Source organism: Macrosteles quadrilineatus, unplaced genomic scaffold, assembly GCF_028750875.1.
Source record: "Macrosteles quadrilineatus isolate MER2022 unplaced genomic scaffold, UCM_ALF_1.0 Scaffold_8__2_contigs__length_117827958, whole genome shotgun sequence".
Classification (NCBI taxonomy): Eukaryota; Metazoa; Arthropoda; class Insecta; order Hemiptera; family Cicadellidae; genus Macrosteles; species Macrosteles quadrilineatus.
Genome location: NW_026542601.1, coordinates 46,496,231 through 46,509,012, shown reverse-complemented (window position 1 = coordinate 46,509,012; position 12,782 = coordinate 46,496,231). Strand labels below are relative to the sequence as shown.

Below are 12,782 nucleotides of genomic sequence, written 5' to 3'. Positions count from 1 at the left end.
GACATATCAAATAAAAGAGCATGAAAAAAGAAAATGTTTGATGAAAAAAATTGAAAATCGGTTCATAAATTTGTGAGATATTCCCCCCCTCACCCCCCCGGAACTTAATTTTTTTAATAGCAAAGTACCCCTTGTGACATATCAAAAGAAAGAGCATGAAAAAAGAAAATGTTTGGTGAAATTTATTTTTCATTTGATATGTCACAAGGGCGGGTACCTTGCTATTAAAAAACAAGTTATGGGTAGGGGAAAAGGGGGGTGATTATCTCACAAATTCATGAGCCGATTTTAATTTTTTTTTCACCAAAAATTTTCTTTTTTCATGCTCTTTCATTTGATATGTCACAAGGGGTACTTTGCTATTAAAAAAAATTAAGTTCCGGGGGGTGAGGGGGGGAATATCTCACAAATTTATGAACCGATTTTCAATTTTTTTTCATCAAACATTTTCTTTTTTCATGCTCTTTTATTTGATATGTCACAAGGGGTACCTTGCTATTTAAAAAAATTAAGTTGGGGGCAGGGGGGGAAAGGGGGGGAATGTGAATGTAACGTTGAATTCAAAACAATTGGTCCCCCTACGTCAGTAGATGATTCCCGCAAACTGCATATTTCTATCTATTGCGGTTTTTACATAAATAAAGATGCAAGTTTTTAAAAAAACACCCTGTACATATATATAATATAATATATCCATGTTATATACGTGTCCGTAAACATGATAAATCGAGTAATTTTGGTTCAATTTTAACGAAACCGGCATAATCGGTCCATAGAACAGGGTTTTATGTGGTAAAAGTTTGCAATCTTTGACCCTCAAAAGACAAAGTTTCCCAATTTTTCTCTACAGCATTTTAAAGAGCTTAAAGAAAACAAATAATTTAGTATATTAACGTGTTTTGTAAGTGGATTAGTTACGAATAAAATTCAAAAATTGTAAATTTAAAATTCCATATTATTCTTAAGGAGAATAGTGTAAAATTATTTTGTTTGTTTGTTTATAGATATGTCTTAATAAAACTTGTCAAATTTATTTGTTTTATACTAGGCTATTAATATTTTACTATAAACACACTTTATTAGCCTCCTTGTAGCAGCAAACCTAAGTAATCATTAAACTATTAGACCTCATTTCATTAAACTATTAGATTTAATTGAAAATCGGGCAAATGAAAATTCGCTTTGTCTGCAGGTTTGCTGTGACGGGGGTATTTAATATTTTCTCTTACTCCTTGAGATCCTTCCCTCTTATATAGTAAAGAATTACAGTTATTTTCAATCATCCCTTTTTATATAGAGCATGAGGGTAACTAATTTTATTACTTTATGAATAAATGTTTAAATATCGTAAAAAGTAATAATATTTCGAAACACCCTGTATGGAGTGGTTTAATACACTTAAAACTAGTCCCAATCGATTTAAAATAACTAAAACCATCGAAAAACACACCTCACTCGACCTTAAACGTAAAAACAAAATTATTCAGGAACAAGGGCCCTTCGGAACAAAAAGGGCCCCAAAAAGGGCCTTAGGACGCCCAAAATTTTGGGGACTCATCGCATCTTCATTTCTCATATTATTAGTAACTCACAGGTGAATTTTCATGAATGTACAAATTTTGTTGTTTATATGGAGTGTTTTTGTATTATTTTACCTGTACTATATTCCCTATAGGGGAATTTCGCTAAAAAGAAGAAGGTAGCTTCTAATGTTATTATTATGGGACAAATTTAAAATTGTATTTTTAGGGTTTTATTGTTACTACCAAGCATCGATGTATATAACCTAACTGGATCGCGCTCGGCTGGTAAACGAAAACGGTCCGCCGCCGCCGCGCCGCTCCCTCCACCACAAGTGGGGAACCGCAGTGGGCCATAGCATTGAAGTAGCATTGTGACCGCCGACATATCGCACATTTTTACTTATTTATTATCACCAAAATGTTTTAACGAATTTCTCTTTTCGTGTATGGTACTGTATGTAATTATTTTTCATAGGTACATTCTTTAAATTATAATATTCCGACCCAGAACACATATTTAAAATTAAACTTTCTTGTAGTCTTGGATTTATAACACAGTTTTGATGGTATATGTATTGATATGGATTATTTTATTCTGTCATTTGGGTTGGATAGTACATCCGTTGACATTAAATCATATTATATAAAATTATTTTTTTACTCTTACAATATTAAGAAAAACTACAGTACTGTAAGACATTTCCTGGGTATAGTAGTTACGATGTAGAATAATCAAAGCTAATAAAACTAAACAACTGTCGTAGATATATTTACAAGTTAAATAATCTAATCAACAATACAACTTTTACATATAACAATCATTTGCCATTGATAGACCTGGATACACAAAATAAGTTTATTTAGCTTCTGCCGAACGCCGAGGTTTGAAACATTACTTTTTAGGTTTTTTTAAATACTTTTGGCAATATACTTTTTAAAACAACATGCATATAATTTTAATGAGCGTAAGATCATGATTGTCTTCACTAAGACCTCTGTTTGATCCGTGGTCTCGGAACACAGCCACCATTTTGTTTCTTTCACTTATAATTTTTTTTTCGTAAGAGTGGTTAAAGATACGAAATTGAAACTTTGCACAAACATTTATGACAACAATTCAAAGCTACAAAGAATTGAAAATATTTCAAATTCATAAAACAAAATGTCGGCTATTTAAAATTTTCTTTCATAACTAACTCAAAATTAACCACTTTTTAGAAAAAAATTAATAAGTGAAAAACAAAATTGCGGTTGTGTGAGTAAATAAGGACTTCCGGACAAATTAAATATCATATATAGATCTTTTTCTTACTCAGGAGCAATGCCCCACAATATTGGTAGTGAGTTGGAGCTCCAGGACACCCTGTACATATTATAGGGAGCTATAATTCTAAAAATTGTCTTATAGCTTTTCATATATCTTCAGTTTGAATGAAGGTAGCCAAAGACTTCGTTTTGGTCTTGAAATAACTGTTAAATTACGGGGTTTTATATGAGACGTCAATCATTCAAATCAAACAAGATTAAGGTAATTTATAAGCCTCTAATGAAGGAATATTTGAATTTTTCCGAAATTTTACTACAATTAAAGATTAGTATCTCAAGTTAAGATTGTGATACGTCATATGTTTAGGTCTAAAGACATTTGGTGAAATACCGGCTTTCATTTAAGCTATTAGTATTCAAATCGGACGAGTTTCAAGCAAATGCAAGGTGAACAACAAAAATAAAATGTATCTTTTATTAGGTCTTTCGATGATTAAAAATAAATAGCTTCAGTATTGTTCATGTATTTTATATGTTTCAAACTAAAAATAATCATTAAATTATGGGCCTTAATTTGAGGTTTTAGCTATTCAAATCGGACAAGATTCTTTCTGAACTGTGAGCCTCCAAACAACGAAAATAAAAAATGTTTTGTTTTTAATCGACGATCCATAACTCCAGTTCTATTCCAGTTAGTTTATAACAATTGGTATCAAATTATTTATTAAAATTAGCGGTTTTCATTTGAGCCAATGAGCATTTAAATCCGATAGGTCAACATGTATCATTTAAACTCCGAAGTCAACGCACGAGTCATTCTTCGGCGCCGCGTGGGTATGGTGATACCCCACTTGTGGTGGGGGGAGCCTATTGAGCGCCGACTCGTTTTCAGCGCTGTACTCTCGTTGCAGGGCGCGATCCAGTTAGGTTATATACATCGATGCTACCAAGCGGAATCGTCTCTCCAATGGTGTCATAATTATTTGTGCAAAATAATTGAATGCTATTAGTGCAACGGTTCTTGAGTTTTCGCGACCCGATCACACAGACAATCTGACAAGCGGACCTTTGATCTCCTACTCCGCTATACATGATACATAGATTCATTGGGTCGCAGGAATTCTATCCCCTGAGCTTTACCCCCTGGGTAAAGCTGACGTCACTATGACGTAGTAACCTGAGCGCTCTTAAGTTTGTTCGCGGGCGGAATTTTACCCCCGCGGATTTGGAAGTCTAATGAACATAAACTGAGCGTGATGAATTATATTAGCAATAAAAACCGGAATTTTACCCCCTGTCTAAAAAGCAAGCGTTTAGACAAATGTGAATGTACGGCCTGGATTTTTACCCCCGGATTTTTACCCCCGGATTTGTAACCCCTGGATTTTTACGCCTGTATTTTTATTCCCCGGAATTTTACCACCGAGTCAGATGAAGAAATTATTGAGAATGAATAATTTTCTTCTTTCAGTTTTAATTTATATTTTATTATTAGGTAGCCTTATCTTAATTTATTTGTAATCTCAACTAGTATTTTGATATTCAGGATTTGGGTTTGGGGTCAACTGTTGGCCAATATCATACGAAGGGAGTATGTTTTATATATGTTAATAAGTATGTATAACAAATTGAGTACTGTATCTCATTTAAGTAATAAATGGGCGAACTTTTCTTAAACGATTTATTATAGGCCTACCACTGTGGAAAAACAATTTATTTCGTTTCTGTTGTTCAATAACTCATGCATTTTGTTTCTTTAAGCACAAACAATGAGCTATATTATTTCATGGTTTGTACTGAGAAAGGTAATCGAAATACCTGTTGTAAAATGTAGTTGTAGGCATTCAGTACAAAGTATTCAACCAATTGTCGTGTTGACTACTGCAATGAAACCCATTTGTTTGTATATACATATTAACCAACAGTTCCAAAAATCTAATCCCGAATCTCGAATATCAAAATCTATATATATATATTATCTATATATACTTATTTAATACGCAAGCAGGAATTTTGTGACAATTACTCCTCCAAAACTACTGAACCGATTGACATGTTTTTGGTGTCATTGGAAAGAGCGTAACGTGAAGTTGTGCAGGAAACTTTCTTTTTAGGGAAATAATTAGAGAGTGAGGCCCTGGGGCCCTTTAAAGTTTCGTATTTCTCCATAAGATTAACATGGGAAACAAAAGTTGTTTTGAAACTCCAGCTGTTGTCAGAAATTAAATATTGAGAATTGGTCTCCATGGAAGCATGAGAAAATTCACAATGTTTACTTTTGCTTTGACATTTAAATGTAAACAACCAGAACTGTCAAATGCCTATTTCACAATTTTAGACAGCTGATAAAAAAAATAAAACAACTATGTGGTAGGTTTATTTAATCTTAAACTATATGATAGATTATTATAAATCTATTTCAATAATTATGAAACAAATTTTTCCCGTTGCGAAGCAAAAATTAATAGCGAGAAGAAAAATATATGTTGTAAACAGTCAATGTGTAAATTATCGAAGTTGTATTAAAAATGTGTATAGTTTTGGATGTTGGTTTGTGTTTAATGATATAAGTTAGTTATTAAATTTTTATTTTAAGTTTTAAGGATTTGGCATATGACTAAGCCTATGATAAATAACACCATTTCAGATTTCTGCCAGTTATTACCTAACTCTGTCCTGTAGAGTTTAAAGTAGCCTACACCTTATTGTCTACGAATTGGCTAGATAACTTAGGTACGATACTTAATAAAAGCTGACAGCCTTTTTTTACGTCGACCTTAAATTGTAAGCTTACCTTTTCCCGTCCATGGGCAGTTTGATTGTTAAAAATTCACCCTTTAAAATGGAAAAGGACTGTTATGTAAATTGTAAGTCCATTGGTTGATAATCTTTTAGTTGGCTCTTTTGCTTTTTTAAAATCATTGGAAATTATGACTGTTATAAGTTTTCAACCAAGTAATTTGTTTGTAAATAACTCCTGTACTTCTTTGCAATTGCTCGATTTCGAGCAAGATGTACACTAGTATCTATACTTATTTAATACGCAAGCAGGTTTTTTGTGACAATTACTCCTCCGAAACTACTGAACCGATTTACATGTTGTTGGTGTCATTGGAAAGAGCGTAACGTGAAGTTGTGCAGGAAACTTTCTTTTTAGGGAAATAATTAGAGGGTGAGGCCCTGGGGCCCTTTAAAGTTTCGTATTTCTCCATAAGATTAACATGGGAAACAAATATTTTTATGAAACTCCAGCTGTTGTCAGAAATTAAAAGTGAAAAGAAGAACATATGTTAATTGTAAACAGTCAATAAGTTTGCTAATTTAACAGTTAGTTTGCCACAAACATTTACTTACTCGGTTGAAATGAAATAGTTACTATTTGAATTTGGGTTGGTGTAATTATTACAATGGGAAAAAACGAGAGAGCCTGGATAAATTGATATACTAAAAAGAAAACTGAATTAACACTGTACTGAATTTCTTAGTAATCATTGAAAGAGACGATTTGCAAACTATGGAAATATAGGAAAGTCATAGAACACCACCAAGGGGAAGAAATAGAAATAATGTGTGTTATAAACACTAAAAAACAAAATCAGCTTTTGAAATATGATAAGATATTTGCAAGAAATTTTGATTATATCGATCTGTTATGTACATCTTTAGTATTCCATAATCTTTGAGTCGAATCTTTTATAGTCATAAAAAATATGACTGTTATTCGTTTTAAAATAATGCCTGTAATACTTAGCAATAATTGCTCGATTTCGAGCAACAGGGACACTAGTACTTATTTAATACGCAAGCAGGTTTTTTTGTGACAATTACTCCTCCGAAACTACTGAACCAATTGACATGTTTTTGGTGTCACTGGAAAGAGCGTAACGTGAAGTTGTGCAGGAAACTTTTTTTCTAAGGAAATAATTAGAGAGTGAGGCCCTGGGGCCCTTTAAAGTTTCGTATTTATCCATAAGATTAACATGGAAAACAAAATTTGTTATGGAACTCCAGCTGTTGTCAGAAATTAAGAGTGAAATATTTATTAATGGTATCCATGGTAACAAAGAACAAACCCACAAAATTAAAAAATGTAAACAAACAGAACTAACTGTCAAATTAATTTTGATTTCAACACAGCTGGTTCAAACATATTAAATACTGCATGATTATTAGAACAGGAACGGTAGGGATCATAAACAATTATCAAATATGTCACTCGCCCGAATCATTTTTGTCTATGCCCGAATGTTAACATTTAACATTGATTAAATGGAACTGTCAAACTATATGTTAATGTCATTAGTATGGAATTCTTTCAACATCATTTGTTGATCGAGTTAGTTTCAATATTTTTGAACTGCTGTAATAATATTTTACAGGAAATAATTGTTAGATAAATTCATGGTATAAGTAATTCAGATTCTTCAATCTTTGCTGTTATTAAAATTGTGTTTCCGCAGCAAACCTTCAGACTAAGCGAATTTCCATTTACCTGGCTTAATTAATACTAGGGTTGCTTTCAGAGAGGTGAAAGCCAGTTGAGCGGAACAAACGTGATTTGAGATTAAATATCGATTTCGATGCGGTTCGATATATCGCTTATTAAATTCTGATTTCTAACATTGGCTGTTTCTAATCAGCTGGCAACACATATAGGTTCCCAAGAAAGTAGTCACCGGTCAGTATCCCTCCGCTCCTTGTTTATGCTCCGCGTATTGAGAAAGTAGTGAGAAAGTTTTCTCGATTTGCAGTGAATTCCGCGCCTTAAAAAAATGTTTTAACGGTATTTTATGGTTTATTAAGATCATAGGAATGGCTTAAAAACGTTTAAAAGAAAAGTCTAGAAGGTTCAGAAATACCTTATGGGTATCTTGTTTACATTTTTCTTGTAAACAAAAAACCTGTCATGGCTACTTTAGTCCCATAAGCCTAATGTTAAAAATTGGAAATTTTAAGTTCGTTTTAAATTGCATTAGCAATATCTAATTGAAATTTGTTTGTTTAAAAACCATCTCACTATTAGTCTAAGTAATTTTGTTAAGTTTTACTAAAATGCGTTCAGCCGTTATTGAGTGATGTTTCTCTATTTGTTGCATTGAAGTTGATCCCAAAGAGCTTCGCTCGCTCCGCTCAACAAAGGTTAGTTATTCCCTTAAAATGGTCATTTTTTCCTATCTAAATAATATTAAGTTAATTTTAATATGAGTACTAAGGTTTGCTGCTACAGGGAAGGTAGGTGTGATTTTGTTGAAATGTTGATAGCTAAGTATGATTGTTATTGCTTTGCAAATCCTGTAATACTTTACAATTGCTCGAATTCGAGCAACATGTACACTAGTTAATATTAAAAACCTGTTTGATTAGTTAGGGTTACAGATAAATTAAGATAGGCTACTTAATAACGTTTACTATTAAATTAAAACTGAATAAAAAGAAAATATATCTGGCCATGGGGTAAAAGTCCGGGGGTATAATTCCGGCCCGTACACTCTAGGTTTTTATAATTTGATGCGTTCTGATTAAATTCACAACCGTAAAAATATGCGTTTAGTTTCACCTTTAATCCATCAAACTGATGTTGTGCAACTCGAAAGTTCGCGGCCGGAATTTTACCACCTGGTTTGTGACGTCAGTTTTGCCCAGGGGTAAAATTCCAGGGGGATAAAAATCCGCTACACCGATTCGTTCACTTCGTTCACTCATCTATCAACAGATAAACTTTTATTTAACTAAAGTGTGAGTTAAGTAAACGAGGACTCCAATGTATGAATCTTAGTACTATTAGTTTTAATCTAATAGAGAAGACTTATACTTCTATACAATTTACTGAGGCGATGGGATGGTAGAAAATGAGTGATATGAATTCGAACGGACCAATCAGAGGTACTCTTTGTTGACCTCTGGGCGAGCTGGTCTAGTGGAAGAGTGTGGATCTTCGGAGCCCCAGGTCTCAGGTTCAAATCCCGCCAATCACCAATCGACTTTATACATATGGTAATGCCGCAACCCTCTAGAACTACCCTGAGAAGATGTGAAATAGTTCTGGGCTAGAACCTAGCGTTTTTGGATGTGAAGGTGGACATATCTACCACCAATATTCCCACTTTAGTGTAGCAAGAATCCCTAATAGTGTAGCATATTGTTGGAAAGCTTATAAAATGACGCAGTTTTTAACATATTCCAACACTTTCTTGTATACAGGGTGGGAAAAATGCAATAGACCATTGTTTTTTTTTTAATTATTATCAAACATCTTAATTTTTATCTTTGAATCTATTTACAATGGAGTTTTTTCAACTGATCCTCCATCATTTATCCATTATTCTTGTTCAAAATTTAATGTAGAACACGAAAATGACATTATCTACTCAAATCCATATACAGGTAATTGAGAAATCGCTGTACTAAGTTTAAAAGCATGGTTATTTTTTTAAAACATGAAATAATTTTTTGGGAAGCTAATTTTTAGACTTGGAACATTTGATATGCATCATCACACTTCATTTACTTTGTACTTACACCAAAAATGTTGGTCACACTGAGTACCAATCACCCTGTATAGATAGCAGTAATGAGCTGATGGAGTAATTCATAAACAATTTGGTCTCTATTCATAAGTTTGTATCTTAGTAAAACCAGTAGGTCTGAAACATTAGCTTTCAAGTAGCGTTAACTTACCCTTGAATGAAGGGTTTTTATCCAGCAAGACCCCTTCCTGAAAAAAAAACATATAGCATTGTATGAGAGATACGGTAGGTCACGCAGTGAAGGTCTTTAAATAAACCTACCTGAGTAAGCCTACAACCTTTAGCTCGCTTGATGTACAGTACGTGTGTGACCATGGTCGTAAAACTGTATATAAATATGTGTTTCGTGAACTGTGTTAATATGTTTTGTAAATTGTTACAACCACTTCTGTGGGCAATGTTGAGACCTGTGACAGCGACTGAAGATGCAAACGCGTCTCGCAGGAGATAAGAATTTTGGACACCTTAGGCTACCAAAAAGGTAAAAATATTGATTTTAAATAAACATTGTTCATCGGTGTTTTACTGTTATACGAGTATGTTAGTAAAAAAACTAAACCCAGAGAAAGATTTTACTTACGATTGACTTAAGAACAGGTATAGCATAACAATATTGAAATTATCAAGGTTAGGACCATTACTGTATATTGTAATGGTCAGTATGTGCATTAGTCAGTATTTATATATTTAATTACGTTAGCCGATTCTTTGCGTCAGAATTGTGGGAAGTCGTAGAACGACGAAAAAGATTTTAAATTAAAGGTCCCTATCCCGTAATGGCGAGAAAAATAGTGAAATTCCAAAATTTTTAACACAAAATAAGATATACGTAATTGGACTTAGAATGGCTGAAAAATAATGAAGTTTCAAATATTTTAACGGAAAATTTAATAAAGAGTATAATAATTTTAATAATTTACCTGATTAAAACACTTTGTTTTTTATTTTAAAACATATGTTCGCGAAGTTAACAATAGTTATTTGTGTAACTAGTGAGCAAAGTGCAGCAAAAGCCTTTTGCACTCGTGTTACACATTATATTTTTCCTACAGTCACTATAAAGCATATAAATAATTAGTCTTTCAAACACTATACAGCACGTTTTTAGGTTCAGCTGCAACACAAATAGGTGCCCTAGAGAAAGTAGTCCCCGGTCCGAATCGCTCCGCTATTTTTTCCTCGGCAAGCAATGAGCTCCGCAACTTGAGAAAATAGTACCGAATATTTTTGTAATTTGCAGTGGTTTCCGCGCCTTAAAAAATGCTTTAAAGGTATTTTCTTGTGTATTAAGATCGTAAGAATGTTTTAAAAACGATTAAAAGAAAAGTCCAGAAAGTTCAGAAATTCTGAAAAGAGAACATAAACTATAAACACGAAATGACAGGTTAAATCGTAGTTATAATAGTCAATCAGCTGCTCATAGTATTATTATCTTTAAGTGTTGCCAACCTATTTCCAAGCGTACACGGATTACGTGCATAATAGAACCACGCTTATTTGTGTTGTTTCGTTGGAATCCTGATGTGCGCCAAAGCATAAACCGTACGACAAAGTATAAACCGTACGACAAAGTATAAACCGTATGACAAAGTATAAACCGTACGACAAAGTATAAATATGCAGCAATTAGCAGCTTTCTGTACTATAAACAGTACAAGAAAGCCAACTTTGTCGGGCGACAGTAGGAAAAATTATTTTACTTTTTTACATTACTTCACATTTAAAGGTTATTGTTGTGTTGAAGGAATGTTAAACAAAATAACCACACTGACTAAATAATCAACGTTTCAAAATTAAATGGAACCCGTCTGCTTTGTTTTTATTTCAAAAGATATGTTGGCGATGAATTCTAAACCTTTTTGTAACATTTAACTTGACGCTTATTGTAGTGTTTAATTAATTGGTTAATTTTGTATGAAGTGGAATAACCGTAATGGCTACTCTAAGAAAATAACCTGGGAATAAAGATGAAATAGGTTCGTACAGGCAATAATGTTTTACTAAGTAATTAATATGACACGTTCCAATGGGCGGAAAAATAATACTGTCTGGAGGAGAGTATAATCAGGTGAGGAACTGCCTGTTGTTCTAAGGGAAAAAGTTTGAAATAATATAGCCTAGCATGAATAGTATAGATTGCAAAGGGAGCATCTATATATAACAGTAAACCTAGAGTTAGTTTCCATTTCTTTAATATGCATGTCAATGCTGATGAAAAGTAATTTCGTGATTTGTTTCGATGACTGGGTAATGGAACCCCCACCAGTGACAAAATATTTAAGCCAATCAAACAAAATGATAACTAAAAATAGGCTTTACATTCGTCATACCAGCTCAAATGGTGTAACTACGTGTGTTACGGCCGTTTCGGCAATACGACAGTCGGCACCTTGCTCGGAACGGGAACATGTCAACCTGTTGCATTTAGTACGACAGGCTGATAGTTTTTGTGAAATGTGTAAATTTAATTCGTATTGCTCTTGAGTGTTATGTGTTTTAACATAGATAAAACAGGGACTATGTATTATGTATGGTTTTAACTTCAACGACGCTACTTCAGCCGAGATTTCGATGTCTGACGATGGCATTGTAATGCCAAAACAGCCGTAACCAACGTAGTTACATAATTTGAGCAGGATTGACGGATAAAGCCTATGTTTGGTTACGATACAGCTCAAAGGCCAAACATGGATTTTAATTCCAAATAATAATGTATCCATTAAATGAAAAATGTATACTATTCACAATTACATAAAAAAAGCGGACGAATAAGCAAATGAATAACTCAGTGTGGTCTTAACTGTGAATCCGATGAACGTTTAAATATGCCTATTTTGATAGAATATGTAAATTCAAACGCATTTTTAGGAGTAATACCACCACATAATTTTAAACTAAGTGTAGTTTCTATTTTTATGTTGATCAGAAACAAATCCAGGATTAAATTTGGTCAATAGGATACCTTTTCATTAATTTACAAAAGGAGTTTACCGAGAACTACTGGACTGTAAGCTTATCTCAACACACCTTTTTACTATGCCTTTTCAAATTTCACCAAGATGGTTTCCGAAATTCCTTACAGGTAAGCTTTTTTTGTTATCTTTTAAAATTAGACAAAAAATAACTTAGTAAACCAGTATTTTATTCACAAACAATTATATGTTTGCTGCCTTCAACACTTAAGACTTAGGAGAGGAACCTCTGATTCAAATTATTTATTGAAAATAACATTAACAAAGCAAACAAAGAGACTGTTTTCACACAAAAGATAAGGTGTACAGTATTCATCATAACACATACATAATTTGATACTGAGCTTGTCAAATATTACAATATTTGTTTAACATTTGAGCTTTTTAGGGACTTATGTTCCTAAAAGCCAATAGTGCAAATTTAATGTCATAAAGGTGTTAATATAATTTAGTGTGATCAATGTATTTTCCTAGTAAAAAAGGTAAACTTACCT

The 12,782-nt window shown here is 33.0% G+C and overlaps 1 protein-coding gene across 1 annotated transcript in view; it reads right to left on the bottom strand.

Annotated features, from left to right (window-relative positions):
• The window catches only part of LOC128999825 (uncharacterized), a 176,737-nt gene that overhangs the window by 35,397 nt on the left and 128,558 nt on the right, over positions 1–12,782 (bottom strand). Inside the window, exon 34 of the mRNA XM_054426521.1 lies at positions 9,468–9,504. Coding sequence (XP_054282496.1) covers positions 9,468–9,504 — 37 coding nt within the window. The remainder of the gene's footprint in view (positions 1–9,467; positions 9,505–12,782) is intronic.